The sequence below is a fragment of the Oncorhynchus clarkii genome, chromosome 32 (genome assembly GCF_045791955.1).
Source record: "Oncorhynchus clarkii lewisi isolate Uvic-CL-2024 chromosome 32, UVic_Ocla_1.0, whole genome shotgun sequence".
NCBI lineage: Eukaryota > Metazoa > Chordata > Actinopteri > Salmoniformes > Salmonidae > Oncorhynchus > Oncorhynchus clarkii.
The window spans coordinates 18947816-18965029 of NC_092178.1; the positions used below are offsets into that span (position 1 = coordinate 18947816).

General features: G+C 42.9%; 1 protein-coding gene across 3 annotated transcripts in view; it reads right to left on the minus strand.

The window, feature by feature from the left end:
- The window catches only part of LOC139392197 (CUB and sushi domain-containing protein 3-like), a 634291-nt gene that overhangs the window by 170166 nt on the left and 446911 nt on the right, over nt 1–17214 (minus strand). For all 3 annotated transcript variants that reach the window (XM_071139991.1, XM_071139990.1, XM_071139989.1), the window contains exons 28-31: nt 17075–17213; nt 12511–12698; nt 11980–12174; nt 11468–11584 (exon numbers count right to left, since the gene is read on the minus strand). In XM_071139991.1, coding sequence (XP_070996092.1) covers nt 11468–11584; nt 11980–12174; nt 12511–12698; nt 17075–17213 — 639 coding nt within the window. The remainder of the gene's footprint in view (nt 1–11467; nt 11585–11979; nt 12175–12510; nt 12699–17074; nt 17214) is intronic.

The window sequence follows — 17214 nt, forward strand, 5'->3', positions numbered from 1 at the left end:
TGGAGCAATGAAGTAGTGATGCAGGGTACTGTACTAAACCATAAATTACCTCTAAATCTTGCAGCATAATTTCAAAACTTTTAGTGGAGCAACCACTGTGTAGATGAGGCTGGGTCTAGTCATGCTATAGATGGTGGTGTAGCTGAGGCTGGGTCTAATCAGGAGATAGATGCTGGTGTAAATGAGGCTGGGTCTAGTCATGTCATGAATGGGCCTAGTCAGGTTAATCTGGAAGGGCAAGCGACTAGGGGCCGGTGGAAGAGAGTGTCAAGCAGAAGAGGAAAAAGGGGGAGAAGAAAGAAGTTGATTGGGGCCTCTGGTGGAAAGGTGCAAGACATCCCAACACAAGAGAGTATACATGTGTCTTTGGGGTTAGGGTGAGTGCAGCCCAACTAGATCTGTTTTACATGTCCACGAATCAGAGCAATAGGCTGTTGGGCACTACCATTTTCCAGGTGGGTTTTTCAGATCACCACATAACCATGGTTTAATGTAAAGCTCTTACAAGATATCACTTTTTGCTAAGGTTTCCAGACTTTTTGGGAAAGGTGAGAGCTGTGAATAGAGGAGTATGAGTCTCTGAGTCAATGGTGGGATGTGGGAAAAGTCAAAATTCAGCAATTTCAGTCAACAGTAAACAGCTCACTCATCCTTAGAGGCTAGGAAAGTATTGGGGGAACTCGAGCATAGTATCAGTGAAGTGGAGGTAAATTCCTATTTACAATTACGGCCTACCGGGGAACAGTGGGTTAACTGCCTTGTTCAGGGGCAAAACAACATATTTTTACCTTGTCAGCTCAGGGTTTCGATCCAGCACTTGTAAGAGCTAGGTTCTTCATGGTTAAGGAGATGGACACTCCAAGCTCCTTCTTTGGTTTGGAAAGACAGACCAGTGAAGCCAAGGGTATGCATTGTCTGCGCTGTCGGATGAGCGGGTGACCTCTGTGGTGGGGGAGATGCAGGAGCGACTGTGGAGTTTTATACTGAGTTGTATAATAGGGGAGGACTGTCTGATCCTATGTGTGCCCAGGTTTTGTTTGCAGAACTCTCTAAGCTCTCTCTGGCACAGAAGGATAAAATGGACATTCCCCTATTGTCCCATGAACTGGCAGAGGCTGTAACCCAAATGTCCCCCGACCGTGAACTGGGGGTCGATGGACTCCCAGTGGAGTTTTATAAAAAATTCTGGGAAATAATTGGACTGGATTTCTTTTGCGTGTTGCGTGAGTGTCAACGGGGTAGGAGAGTTGCCTATGAGCTGCCTCTGACTCTCCTGCCCAAAAAAGAGGACTTTTGTGAACTTAAGAACTGGAGGCCTGTGGGAATTGCTCTGTGCGGGCTAAAATATATTTGCCAATGTCCTCGATAACAGACTGAAGTACCATCTGGACTCTATAGTACACAAGGACCAGACATATTGTGTACCGGGATGCTCAATCATGGACAGCTTGTTCTTAATCAGGGATATGTTGGACTTTTCGAGAGTTTCTAATGTGAACTTTGGACTGGTCTCTTTAGACCAAAATAAGACTTTTGATAGAATGGACCATAAGTATCTGTTTAATGTGATGTCTGTGTTTAAGGAAAGGATTTTGGCTTGTGTGAAGATGTATGCTGGACGTCATGTATGGTCAAGGTGGGAGGGGGGCGCCAGTCTGAGTGAGGAAGGGATTAGACAAGGATGCCCTATATCGGGGCAGTTATATACACTAGCCATTAAGCCTTTTTTGGGCCTCCTACGCAAGAGACTGCAGGGAGTGTGCTGGACAGGCATGGGTGTGTTGACCGGCATAGCAGTGGCGGTATATGCAGATGACGTTTCTGTGATGGACAGGGATGGGCAGGACATGCAGGCACTAGAGACTAGTCTGAAGGTGTAGGAGGGAGCTTTGTCAGTGAAGGTGAACTGGGGCAAGAGCAAAACTCTGTTATGTGGGGCATTGAGGGATTTGCAGTGGGGTTGTGAAGGGCTTAACATTTTGGGGGTGTACCTGGACTTGGAGAGGTGGGTCACAAAGAACTGGGTGGGGCTTTCACAGGCAGTGGTGTCAAGATTGGCCAGGTGTAGGTGGCTCCTGTCCCAAGTGTCATATAGATGTAGGGTGCTGATAATCAACAAGCTGGCGGCATCCTCCCTGTGGAATAAACTGGTTGTCCTCAACCTGGTGGATTGTTTCTGTTCACCGGCTGAGGGTGTCAGTGTTGTACATGTCCGTCCACGAAGAAGGACAAGGCCTGATGGAACTGGAAAGCAGGGTGGCTGCATCCCGACTAAAGGCGGCGCAGAGACTGCTGTACCATACTGATGTCGACTGGAGGGAACCTGCATGCATGCTGCTGTCAAAGGGGGAGGGGCCACCAATGTTTCCGCCACTGCAGGTGACGGCAGAAACTGGGGACTGGCAAGGGGGTATGGGGACTTGTTGGACTTTAACACTCTGAGCCTGGGTAGTTTGAGTGTGTGGGAGCAGTGGTGTAAAGTACTTAAGTAAAAATACTTGAAAGGGTTAAAGTTAGTTTTTTTTTTTTTACTTTTACTTCACTACACTACAATCCTAAAGAAAATTATATACTTTTTAGTCTACATTTTCCCTGGCACCCAAAATACTCGTTACATTTTGAATGCTTAGCAGGACAGGACAATTATCAAATTCACACACTTATCAAGAGAACGTCCCTGGTCATCCCTACTGCCTCTGATCTGTTGGACTCACTAAACACATGCTTTGTTTGTAAATGATGTCTTGTGTTGGAGCGTGCCCCTGGCTAACAGCAAATTAAAGTAAACAAGAAAATGATGCTCTCTGGTTTGCTTAATATAAGGAATTTGAAATAATTCACACTTTTACTTTTACTTTTGATGCTTAAGTATATTTCAAACCAAATATTGTTTTACTTTAAATCAAGTAGTATTTTCTGGGTGACTTTCACTTTTACTTGAGTCATTTTCTATTAAGGTATCTTCACTTTTACTCAAGTATGAGAATTGGGAACGTTTTCCACCACTGGGTGGGAAGTAAAATCCTTTACAAGCTCTGCATTAAGGTGAGGAACATTAGGAGTGAAGGCACATCAGTGGCAGGGGGTATGTGGGGCAGAGAGTATAGTGGGTTTTAGATAGAGGGGGCTCTACAAACCCCCAGTACCAAAGAGGTCAGGGGACCTCCAGTGGAGGGTTCTACATGGAACTCTGGCCATGAATAGCTTGTTGGCAAGGGGCGACGCGGGAGTCGGACAGGGGTTTCCTTTCTTTGTCATGAGTGAAACTGTGCATCATGTGTTTTCTGTGTGCGCCAGGTTAATGCCATTAATGTCTTTGTTGGAATGTCTGTTTGAGCCAAATGTGTGTTGCTAAATTTTCTGTTTGCTCAGACAAAGTTGGCTATTTGGCTAACAAGGAGAAACAGGGTCAAAGGTGGGACCCTTTACTATTATTTAATGGGATGGTCTCTGTGCGCCTTAGGGTGGAATTTGAATTCTATAAAATGATAAAAAGTGCGGAGATGTTTCATGAGATATGATGTGTCGGGGAGGCCGTCTGTATAGCTGGAGAAGATGGGTTAGATATACGGTTTTAGAAGTGATGAGGGATCTCTCTCTCTCTCTCTCTCTCTCTCTCTCTCTCTCTCAAGCCTGTGTTGCACAAAGAGTCAACAATGGCATACCACAATAGTGGTAAATGTTCAATAGTTTAATGGCATGGGTTAATGTTTCTCTCTTTTAACTAACATGCACATCAACTCAATTATGCAACAACTAGACAGCTCAGTCAATATAATGCAATTTCTGTATTATTTCAGACTTTTTTCTTCTCCAAACTCAGGTGCTCTGACAGCAGATGTTTGAAAGTATTGAAATGTGCAAATATGTCCGTTTGCCACTTTGGGTTGGTATTAAGGGGCGACAGGTAGCATAGCAGTTAAGAGCATTGGGCCAGTAAACGAAAGGTCACTATTTCTACTCTCCGAGCTGGGAAGTTAATCGCCAACAACAACTGCTCCACGGGTTCCGATAATGTGGATGTCGATTGAGGCAGCCCACATCACCTCTCTGATTCAGAGGGTTTGGGTTAAAAGAGGGAAACACATTTTGGTTGAATGCCCTCAGTTGTGCTACTGACTAGGTTTTCCATTTCCCTTATTAGCCTTAAATGGGCTGGAGATGATGGCAGACAGCCCATCAGTAAAAAAACAACATAATGATGAAATGATTCCCTTGGTAACAGCAGTAGTAATCATGTGGTGGAAGTGTGTGCTTTCGTGCGTCTATGTTTTGTGTGTGTGTTCTGCTGCCTGGCATTACAGTCATCTACTGTTTTTGGGACTGTAAATGTCAATGTAGTATATTATATATTATTTTATTTGATGCTAATTGCAAATAATAATTGTTTAGTAACAGGTTTAATCCAAATCAATTACCTTTTAACACCAGAATAACCTGAATGAGTGAGAGAAAAAGGTGATAGACCAAAAAAGGACAGGATTTATACGACTATACAAACGTAATCTCCAATTAAAGGGATAGTTCACCCAAATGTGAGTGGATTGGCGTGGTAGGAGAAGTGGAAGATCTCTCCATTGATTTTACATGGTGTGCCCAAGGCCAGAGAGAGAGTGAGAGAAAGAGATAGGGGGGCAGAAAGGGGTGAGAGAGAAAGAGAGTGATGGGAGAGAGAGAGAGAGAGAGAGAGAGAGAGAGAGAGAGAGAGAGAGAGAGAGAGAGAGAGGAGGGGAGAGAAGCACTTCCACTCTCTGCTCTCTCTCCTTCTACATTAATCATCTGCTAGACCAAACTTGTCATTGTCTGAAATATTGCTGCTGTCATTCTTTGTGACAGAATAATGAAACATAAAAAAATTGCTGCAGAACAGTGCATTCTTTAACATTGGTGGCTCTGGGTTCGGGGGAAACTAATGAATGGGTGAGTGGTAGGGATGGGCATTTGACCTTTTTGGACTGTTTGAGTACTTGCATGATTTCTTTTTGAGTACTCCCCCCCCCACCGCCAAAAAGAAGAAGCTATTTTTAGAACAGAAGACCAGCACAAAAAAAAAGTGGATTTATCTACATGCCAACAGTGCGCAACAATGCCTAATTTATCATAACCATTACAGATAACAAATCCTAATTGCTAAATTGCCTCATATATATTCAGTCAATAAAAAACAAGTGCCATTTTCATGCATTGGAACTGTAATATCAACTTTTTGTATTGTTACGTTCCCCAGTTTCTGTGTTGTTGTGGGTTTGTATGTGTGTGTATTTCAGGAAATGGCTTTCTGGAATCCTAAAGCAGCTGACTGGTCAGCTCCATCGCTGATTGGAGCTCTGACCCCTCCCTCTTGTCAGGGGAAACAGCTGTCTCTTCAATTACCAACTCCTTCTCCAGCTAGATAAAAGCCAGTGTTCCTCCCTCAGGAAGGAGAGCTTCTTTTTGTGTCCTGTGTTGGTCAGTGAAAGTTTTGTTGATATTATTTTGTAGCTGCTCCTTCAGAGGTATGTGTATGCCAATAGGACTTAGTGTTTTTAGTTAACTGAAATTGTTCACTTAAATGATTCTGTTTCATTTGTTCCCAGGGGGGGAAGGCGTGCCAGGTGGTGCTTAAGGTTAGGTAAGAAGTGGGAAGGCAGGTAAGGTAGAAGAGGGGACTCTAACTTTTACTTTCTTTGCTTTGGTTCCATCCAGACCCTTTACCCCACATTACTGTGTTAAGGAATAATAAATTCCCTGTAAATGGTATTTTTCTCTGCTTCTGTCGTACTTCCCCGCACCTACGATCACATACTGTTTTCACTCCACGGGGAGTTGAGATGTAGCGGGGTGGTGCGTTCCCAAGAGGAGTATGTAACAATATTATATTGTTGAACAAAGTATATCAAAAAGGTAGTAAGTTGAGTTGCAAGACACATTTTTCGGACTTACAAACCAAAAACAGGTCTTCCTTTTGATTTACAGATGTTTGAGTTTATTCTGTTCTTTGGAATTTCCAAAATAGATTAACATAACCCTATTGGAAACTGCATGGCGATGCATTATGGCCACGACATCTGCTTGAGTGGGTCTGTTAAACTCTGACGCCCTCTGGTGACATTTTCTAAACTACGCATAATATTGTATACTACCCTAATAAAATGTTGGTTTCAAGTCCTACAAACACGGTTTAGTACTGTTAGTAAGGTAAGAAGTATGGGATTCAGATAAAGGTGTTTGTGACTACCACAGAGCCGATTTAATTAAATGTATATATATATATATATATATATATATATATATACATAAAAAAATCCCCATGTTGTGGAATAAGACATTTGAAAGTCTAGGTTTGAGATAAAATATGTCACCAGCTACTGTTCCAAAATGAATTCTCAGATCTTTACCTAATTGTGGTGCTCTAGACATGCACAAATTCCCATTGGCACACAGCCATTTTAAAGGTGCAGGGCTTGCGCAACGTGCCATACCTTCATGTTGTGTCTTAAAGGAATGAGGAGAAAGCTGAAGTCTCTACCTATCCATTTTATGTATATATATACTGTATGCTATGTCTGATTTCCAGTTCGTCCGCTAGATTGCAGTGGGAGATCACATGACGTCTCTTTGCCACTTGAAACCAGTTGTATCTGGTTTGGGTAGTGAGTGAGTCACTATGCCTTTTCATTTTTAAATAAGACACAGACAGTTGAAGACAGTCACAGCCGTGATTTAACCAGTTTTAGAAACTTCAGAGTGTTTTCTATCCACACATACTAATCATATGCATATACTATATTCCTGGCATGAGTAGCAGGACGCTGAAAAGTTGCGCGATTTTTAACAGAATGTTCGAAAAAGGAGGGGGTAGAAGTAAGAGGTTAACTTATTTTACCACTCACTTTTCCTATTTTAAGCTAGATAAACAGTGCATGTGGAGGATGCATACAATGTAATGTGGATGGAGAAGGAAATGCAATGACCATCAGGGTGTACCCTTTCCATGCACACTAAATGTTTACACTTTTGGTGACTTGATCTACATTACAAACTTTACGGCCTTTATGGGGGGTTCTTATGCTAGCAGTAAGATTTGAGTTTGATTTACAAAAATACAAGGCCTGTAGCTTTCAAATGACGTGCCGCTTTCTATTTTCTGATTATAAAAAAATATTTAACACTAAAAACATGTTTTTTTAATATAAACTTTATTTAACCAGGTAGGCCAGTTGAGAACACCTTTATTTAACCAGGTAGGCCAGTTGAGAACACCTTTATTTAACCAGGTAGGCCAGTTGAGAACAAGTTCTCATTTACAACTGTGACCTGCCCAAGATAAAGCAGAGCAGTGCGACAAAAACAACACAGAGTTACACATAAACAAACGTACAGTCAATAACACGATTGATAAATCTATGTAGAGTGTGTGCAAATGTAGAAGATTAGGGAGGTAAGGCAATAAATAGGCCATAGAGGCAAAAAAATGTAGAGCAGTGAACCCATAGGATTAACACTTTACCTCAGAAAGGCTAGCTCTGAGTCTGAGCCACCTTCAGAGTAGGAGTGCTGATCTAGGATCTCGTATTATTAAGAGATGTCACAAATGTACTGTGCCGTTGTTGCTCAAAAATGTACCGATTCCAGCAAAAACTTCAGCTATTGTCCCAGACGACTAAGCTGGTTGCAATGACTTCATTACTGCAACCAGTTATCCCGCTGGGCTAGTGAAATGAGAATTCAGCCTTCCCACCGTTAGCATTGTTTGTCAGAGGGAACAAACTGCCATGCCTGCATCTTGTAACAATCTGTTTGTGTGTGTGTATGTGTGTGTATGCATCTGTGTATGTGTCCGTCTGTGTGTGTGGGTGAGTGCATTTATATGCATCTGTGTATGAGTATGTATGTGTGTGTTTGTGCATGCGTCCATGGAAGTGTGTATGTCTTTCTATGTGTGTGTGTGTGTGTGTGTGTGTGTTGTGGTCCCTTGCTACTGATGTTCTACCAGTGATTTATGTCCAGAATGTGCTGCTTACAGTGTTCAAAGATCAGGTCAATCAAAACCAATGGCAGATAAAGCAGAGGTGTACAAAAGACGCTGTCTAAGACTACTGGCTATGTTAATATCCATGATACCTATTACCTTCAGATGAAAATCCAATGAAATCACTGAACCTTGGCTCCCCGTTAGCTCCCCGTTAGCTCCCCGTTAGCTCCCCATTTTCTCCCCGTTAGCTCCCCGTTAGCTCCCCGTTAGCTCCCCGTTAGCTCCCCGTTTGCTCCCCGTTTGCTCCCCGTTTGCTCCCCGTTAGCTCCAGGGTTGCTCCCCGTTAGCTCCCCGTTTGCTCCCCGTTTGCTCCCCGTTAGCTCCAGGGTTGCTCCCCGTTTGCTCCCCGTTAGCTCCAGGGTTGCTCCCCGTTTGCTCCCCGTTAGCTCCAGGGTTGCTCCCCGTTTGCTCCCCGTTAGCTCCAGGGTTCCTCCCCGTTTGCTCCCTGTTAGCTCCAGGGTTGCTCCCCGTTTGCTCCCCGTTAGCTCCAGGGTTGCTCCCCGTTTGCTCCCCGTTTGCTCCCTGTTTGCTCCCCGTTAGCAAACAGGGTTGCTCCCCGTTAGCTCCAGGGTTGCTCCCCGTTAGCTCCCCGTTTGCTCCCCGTTGGCTCCCCGTTGGCTCCCCGTTGGCTCCCAGTTGGTCGTGCATTACAAACCTACATCTTGGGAACAAACTTCCCCATCTCCAATATATTTATGTCTTTATTGATCTTGTTCAGGTGAATTGTATTTGTGTTTTTCCATGGGAGAAGAGAACCTGAAGCTTTACAGTCTTCACTTGGACCAAACACAGGAGCTAGAACAGGCTTACTAACGCTCTCCTGAATCCTGGCACATTTCAGATAACCTTGTCTTCAGATGTGTCTACCCCAAAAGTCTACCGTATGTGACAGAGATATGCTATGTAGCTTGTGACAGAACAATGCTTGCATATTTTAATATAGTGATTAGAGCACATTCTGTCAATTGTAGCCAGCAATCAATTATCCTCCACATTGTTTACTAAGCCTGAGAGTTTCAAATCCAATGTAATAATCATATCATATTAAATGACCGATACTCATTACATTATAACTATACTGTGGAGGTATCGGGGTAATAGGACACACACACACACACACACACACACACACACACACACACACACACACACACACACACACACAAAGTCTATAAATAAACGCAATGCGTTCTATGGACATGGATATAGACATTTATAATAGTTACAGCCAGAGACAACAGCTAACAGTACAGAGTGAGTGTTAAGAAGGGCTGTTGAAGAGTCAATCCCCTTTGAGCAAATCCACACCACAAAACAGCCAGGCTTTTTGTATCCGGCTTTAGAGAACAAATGCACTCCTTTTAAATGGATATCTCTGGGTTTCAGAGAGCAGTATTGTGAACTCCGAGTTAGAGGACTGACAGGACTGGGTCACAGAGGGATAGAAATGAGAAATAATCCTCACAACAATCCTTCCCATTGCCCCCCACTGTCTGAGCAAAACTCTACTGAGTAACCTGAGTTATATCTGTATTGTGTTTGGCACACATAATCAACTCTTTTCTTTCAAACAATCAGCTTTAAAGCACATTAATAGACTAATGGTGGTGAAGCTTAAAACATTAAGTGTAACAGTGAGATAAATATTTGTTAAATAACATTTGTTGTTGTTACCTGTAGGTCTAAGCCCTTAGATCACAATATCTGGCTAACATATGGAATTGTTTTAATATGATTATACAATGCATCATTTAGCCACCTGATTTAGGATTTTAGGACCCCAGTAGGTATCAGAAGTTTTTTTTGATGGAAGATTGAATTTGGCCTTTACTGCTATAGCTCATAGAAACACATTAAATAACACGTGTACATGGCAAAACAGACAGTCCAAAAATAAATCACAAGGATCAAGATTTTGAAGTGTCTGTCCTATATCTGAGAGATATAAGAAAAACAACAACAAAACATTTGACCCATGTTTTGTCACGTTATTCGTGGCACATTTGACCCCCAATGCACTTTCTGCTATTTTTACAGCCTGATACTGGGTTACCTTCAGACTTTCGTGTTTGTGAGATGTTCCTTTTTCGATATTGGTGACACATTAGTTTGTAGCTCCAATGGTTTGGTCTATCTAGACTGTCGGTTTTGTGAGAAGACCTCTTCAAAATGAGGACGTCCATGACAGAGTTCAGACGACTGTTGTAAAGCTTGTGGATGTTGTAGAGTCAACACTGTCGTGTTTGTGAGAGTCTCATCTTTCATTGGTGTTGACTTATTAGTTTGTAGCTCACACGGATTGGGTTTTACAGACGATTGTGACAATTGTACAGATCCTATTGTGTAGAAAAAGGCCACTTTCACAAGCCCCATGTTATGGAATAGGCACAAAGAGAGGATTGAGTTGCAGCAACGACAACAGAGACAGGCCATGGTTGCTGTCCAAATGTAACACAATTGACTTTTCTACTACACTGTTTTCGCTGATTGATTAAGATACGCAGTGTAAATCAAGTGCAACGGTATTGTAACACTTTGCAATATAACAAGCTAGCATGCTGAAACATGTCAATCTTTTCATTAAATTTACAGGGTTAACTCCCATAACACGATGCATTGAAGACTATTGGAAGAGAGACCAATCAGTGAAAAACAGTCATCCTAACCACATGAAAGGAAATATGAGCATTAGAATAAAGTTTTGGAGTCTATATAATTATCAAATACAGTGTGCTACATCCCAATTAATGGGTAATGGGTGTTGGATAGAGAAACAGTTGAAGACAGACAGATCACATCCACCTGATGTAAAATCACTATTATGCCTCACCCTCTGGTGAGTCCTAATGCCAATAAAAAGCTTTTTAAAACTGCACGTCACAGCAAATCGACGGCTTGTTGCCTAGTTACAAGTGCGCACCACTTTGCTGTTTCTGACCCTGCACATTTTACAGCGAATCCTAATACAGTAGGACACATCTAATTCATCCACTGAAGGTTTTCTTACAGCCACCTCTGAGGGACTATACTGATGAAAGAAGGAAATGGGATGAAGAACACAAAAATATTTATACAACAGAAGCCAATGTCATCAAATCGTGGCCTAATGTCAAGATGAAATGGCAACATTTTCCCAAAGCGATGATGGATGTGTTGAACTTTTTCAACATCGATGTTTTGCTTTAAAAATGCATGAAATTAAAATCTGCTATGAAGCAAAGAAGACTGCTACAGTATTTTCAGTGAAGTCCATCTTTTGTTAAAAAATAAGTTCACAGACTGTCATGAATTCCCACCACATTGATCTTATTTCACACCAAGGGTCTCGACGTTTATGTCACACCAAACATATCCCAAGCACAAGTGTCAGGACGTGTGTCCTTACCAAAGTCACGAGCTTATCAAGGTCATTTCACTCAAATTTGAATGAATTGTATAACCTTGTGTACTTACCGAACTCTCGTGGCACGGAGATGGAGTACACACAGCTGTGTCCTGAGGTGTAGTTGCGGGGGAAGTTAGGAGACAGCACCGTGCCCTCTGACCCTGTGGAACGACTCCCACACGGTGCTGGGGAACACAAACAGACACACAAAGCACCGCTCAACTTCTAATGTACCTCTCTGAAGGAGCATCTAGCTCACATTTATTCAATACATTGGCCATGCGAAGTCTTCCAGAAACGAGCAGCATGGAACACACACAAGGATTACACAGACAGCTTAGCAGTCTGGTCTTATGATTATCTTCCGTGTGCTTACATGTGTGCTGTAAGTCATATTGATTGTTTTACAGTGGCTACTACAACTTTTGGGCAATCCCCACAAATTGTTTTATTGGATTTTTATCCCAGCTCAGTAAACATCATAACAGATGTATTTCCGTTAGTACACTGCTATGACCATATCTAACGGCCTTTCTCTAGCTTCAACCGGTAGGCCTATGTCAGTATGCATGTTTTGTACCTTGACAGCTGGGCAGCACCCTGTTCCAGCCGGGCCTGCCGTCGTCCCCCATGATGCAGGTGAGCGTGGAGTAGCCCTGGAGAACGTAGCCCGACTCGCAGTAGAACGTCACGGTGGAACCCAGCTTGTAGTCGCTGCCCAGCCTGGTCCCGTTCATCACACTGCCTGGATCAAAGCACGACTCACGCAGCTTGGCTGAAAAGGGCAAAGATTTATATACACATACAGTATATGCTGTATATAACAAATAAGCTTCAACAGTAGTATGAACATGAGATGTAAACAGGTAACACAGGCAGTGAGGGAGTTTCTTTGTTGAAAGATGTTGAGGAGAGTTTAACAAAACTCCTAATTCAAATGCTAAAACATTGTATCCACCTCTACTACCAGAATACTGTGGATAGAAAGCATTTGGATTCTCATGACATATTCTGCGCATACAAAACAACGAAAGGAAACTATGCACATTTCTGACGTTGGTATAGGAACCAATCTAAACAGCTAAGCAGAAACGTTCCTCTGTCCTACTACCTTTGTATTCCAGGTGGAAACCGGTGTAGCTGACAGAGCCATCGCTGCGGAAAGCCAGGTGCATGGTGTTGGAGCTGCTCTCGATCCTCTCCGGAAGCTTGCTGTCCTGAAAGCTACCAATCAGAGGGCTGTTGCTGTCTGGTCCGTCGTAGATATACAGGAAGTCATAGTTGGGCTCAATGCTGAAACTAGAGGGAGGGATAGAGAGAGAGTAAGAGAGAGTAAGAGAGAAAGAGACAAATCAGATCAAAGACTCCATCCAATTCCCCCGCCATACCATATCTGGAGGAGTGTGTTCTTTTTTTAGAAAACCCTTTCAGAGAAACTCTCTCTCTCTTTCTGCTGAGCTTGTTTGGGTTTCAATACATCTGTCTGTGTGCCGTATACAGTAATACATCAAATCAAATCGGCAGAGATGACTAGAAACTATTGTCTGCTTTCATGTCCTTGTATGCACGGTTGAGGTGGGAGGTTAGCGACAACACTCGAAAGGCCCCGCGATTCACACATTGACACACAGTGACAGATGCCTCAGATGCCTGTGTCCACCCAATGCCACAGATAGATGATCTGAGGAATCTATTCATTGCTGTAACCTCTCCTCTCTATGGGTCTCAGCTGTGGAGCCGGACAACATGATGATATCCCCCTTTTCCCAGTTAGCGGTTGCTAGCGCTCCATTAATTTCCCTTATCTGTTCTGTGGGAAAAAGCTAACACTAAGGACGCTAGCATCTATAAATACCCGGGGAGTGTAATTGCTTTGGTATAGTCAAAGATGAGGCACTTATCCTATTGAGCTGCAACCTCATCACAAAAGTTTTTCTACTAACAGCTCCTCTCCCATGCTCCGCATTTCCGAGAATGTGTGTGTGTGTGTGTGTGCATTTTCTCTATCAGGGAAGTTAATTTACATAAGAGAGATTTGGAGGTGTATTTTCTTTAATAATATTTCTGAAAGAGTACGCTAAGTGGTATTGCCACACTTCAATGAGCCTGTGTCTAAGGCTAAGGGCTCATTGTAAGATAATATAAATCCAAACATGCTCTACACCATATTAATAAAGTCATTAAATGTTGATAACCAGATGTGTTCAGATGGTTTTATTAGCTTAGCCTCTGGAGCTGTCACTCAACCAATTTTACTTGATAGCTAGCAAATATGTGGCGAAGATAATACCCAATTTGGTGACAATGACAATGAAATCCAAATTTGCCACCTTGCCAATGCAATGGGTCCCTTTTTACTATATAATATTACACTGGTGCAGTTACAAAGGGTGTCCCCCAGGGCTAGGTGCTGGGCCTCCTTATTCCTCACCATGTCAACCCTGACTTTTTTACAATATATTATTATAAATTTTCTCTATTTTGATTGGTAACATATTTAATGTGGTGGTCTTTTTGGGGGAGAATAGTGTCAGTAATGGAGTGTGTAATGGTCGTCTGTGAGACGAAACGGAACAAAAGGCTTTTCATTAGAGAACCCGGGTTAACCCTGTACCACGTCCCACTGCCAATAGCCACTTTTCCACTGCACTGTGTTATTTACTTCATTGTGTTGTGGGATAGGACCATTCAAATGAGAAGAGAGCTCACTTTACACACCAGATGAAACTGTCTAACTGGTGGGACCAAAATGGCGGCCTGATACTGGTCGCTTGAAAACAGCTGTGTCCTCATCACTGCAGTGGCTTGCTTTTAGCTCAAATATAAAACATTACTTTTTCAATACAACTAAGGAGATATTACCTTTAACTCACCCCCTCTCTTTATTTTTCTGTCTTGCACAAGTTCTCTCTCTCTCTCTCTCTCTCTCTCTCTCTCTCTCTCTCTCTCTCTCTCTCTAAATCTCTCATCCTTAGTCCTCAATCTCTCTCTCTAAATCTCTCATCCTTAGTCCTCAATGTCTCAATCTCTCACCTTTAGTCCTCAATCTCTCTCTCTCAATCTCTCACCCTTAGTCCTCAATCTCTCTCTCTCAATCTCTCACCCGTAGTCCTCAATCTCTCTCTCTCAATTTCTCACCTTTAGTCCTCAATTTCTTTATCTCTCAATCTCTCACCATTAATCCTCAATCTCTCTCTCTGTCTCTCTCACACACCCTTAGTCCTCACACTCTCTCTCACGCTTAGTCCTCAATTTCTCACACACACACACACACACACACACACACACACACACACACACACACACACACACACACACACACACACACACACACACACACACACACACACACACACACACACACACACCCTCCTGATTAGGATTTCACAGCCTCATGTCTGGCACAGAGCGGGCTGCCAAGGGACAGGTACATGGCTGCATCACACTTTGATGCAGACAGGAGCAGGAGGAGCTGGCTGCTGGTAGGGGCAAGGCAGGGGTAGGCCTCATCTCACAGCTTTAAGTTAGAGGTTTAACTTGTGGCAGCAGCGGTAACATCTGTCAGCTATACACCACACTGTGTAGCCTATCGGCAGTCAAACCTAACCCCGTTTTGACCTTTGGCCCCTGTCTGCCATGGAAGGCCCCTGCTCCTGCTCAACCCTTGCCGCCGCCAAAGGTTAAATGAAGAAATGTACGCAATTTAGGTGTGAAACACATTAAGTTCTTGCTTTGTTCTTCTATTAATTGGCTGCATCAGTCAACGCAGGCCGAGATGTCTTGATACAGCACCTTAAAAGTGGGGAGTTGAGAAAGGTCAAAGCAAGGAAGTCCAGCTGGGGAAGCTAATTACCCGCCGAACACATGAATTGCATCTTAATATAACAGTGATAGCAGTTAGCAGAGATCGTTGTATAATCACCTCACACCCCTCAATGTGATTGTGACAAAATTCCCATTAATGTCCACCTTGCGTGCATGTGTGCATTCAGTGGAACTAATAGGGAGAGTAGGCCTTAATCACTTCGGAGAAAACTAGCACCTACAGTTGAAGTCGGAAGTTTACATACACTAAGGTTGGAGTCATTAAAACTCGTTTTTCAACCACTCCACAAATGTATTGTTAACAAACTATAGTTTTGGCAAGTCAATTAGGCCATCAACTTTGAGCATGACAATAGTAATTCTTCCAACAATTGTTTACAGACAGATTATTTCACTTATAATTCACTGTATCACAATTCCAGTAAGTCAAAAGTTTACATACACTAAGTTGACTGCCTTTGAACAGCTTGGAAAATTCCAGAAAATGTTGTCATGGCTTTAGAAGCTTCTGATAGGCTAATTGACATCATTTGAGTCAATTGGAGGTGTACCTGTGGATGTATTTCAAGGCCTGCCTTCAAACTCAGTGCCTCTTTGCTTGACATCATGGGAAAATCAAAAGATATCAGCTAAGACCTCAGAAAAATTATTGTAGACCTCCTCAAGTCTGATTCATCACTGGGAGCAATTTCCAAATGCCTGAAGGTACCACGTTCATCTGTACAAACAATAGTACACAAGTATAAACGCCATGGGACCATGCAGCCGTCGTACCGCTCAGGAAGGAGACGCTTTCTGTCTCCTAGAGATGAAAGTACTTTGGTGCGAAAAGTGCAAATCAATCCCAGAACAACAGCAAAGGACCTTGTGAAGATGCTGGAGGAAACAGGTACAAAAGTATCTATATCCACAGTAAAACGAGTCCTATATCAACATAACCTGAAAGGCAGCTCAGCAAGGAAGAAGCCACGGCTTCAAAACCACCATAAAAAAGACAGACTACGGTTTGCAACTGCACATGGGGACAAAAATCATACTTTTTGGAGAAATGTCCCCTGGTCTGATGAAACAAAAATAGAACTGTTTGGCCATAATGCCCATCATTATGTTTGGAGGAAAAAGGAGGAGGCTTGCAAGCCGAAGAACACCATCCCAACCGCAATGCACAGGGGTGGCAGCATCATGTTGTGGGGGTGTTTTGCTGCAGGAGGGACTGGTGCACTTCACAAAATAGATGGCATCATGAGGGTGGAAAATTATGTGGATATATTGAAGCGACGTCTCAAGACATCAGTCAGGAGGTTAAAGCTTGGTCGCAAATGGGTCTTCCAAATGGACAATGAGCCCAAGCATACTTCCAAAGTTGTGGCAAAATGGCTTAAGGACAATAAAGCCCTGACCTCATTCCTATAGAACATTTTTGGGGCAGAACTGAAAAAGTGTGTGAGAGCAAGGAGGGCAACAAACCTGACTCAGTTACACCAGGAGGAATGGGCCAAAATTCACCCAACTTATTGTGGGAAGCTTGTGGAAGGCTACTTGAAACGTTTGACCCAAGTTAATCAATTTAAAGGCAATGCTAACAAATACTCATTGAGTGTATGTAAACTTCTGACCTACTGAGAATGTGATGAAAGAAATAAAAGCTGAAATAAATAATTCTCTCTACTATTATTCTGACATTTCACATTCTTAAAATAAAGTGGTGATCCTAACTGACCTAAGACAGGGAATTTTTATGAGGATTAAATGTCAGGAATTGTGAAAAATTGAGTTTAAATGTATTTGGCTAAGGTGTATGTAAACTTCCAACTTCAACTGTATTAGGGCCTAATATGCTGCCACGTTACCTGATGAAGGCCAGCGATAGGACATAGTCAGAGTTGACAGCTATTAGCCAATCACAGTCCTTGCTGTGGGGGTAGGGATGGGGGAAGTTGGGAGACAGGATGAAGCCGTTGGATCCAGTCAAGTTTCCTCCACAGGGGGC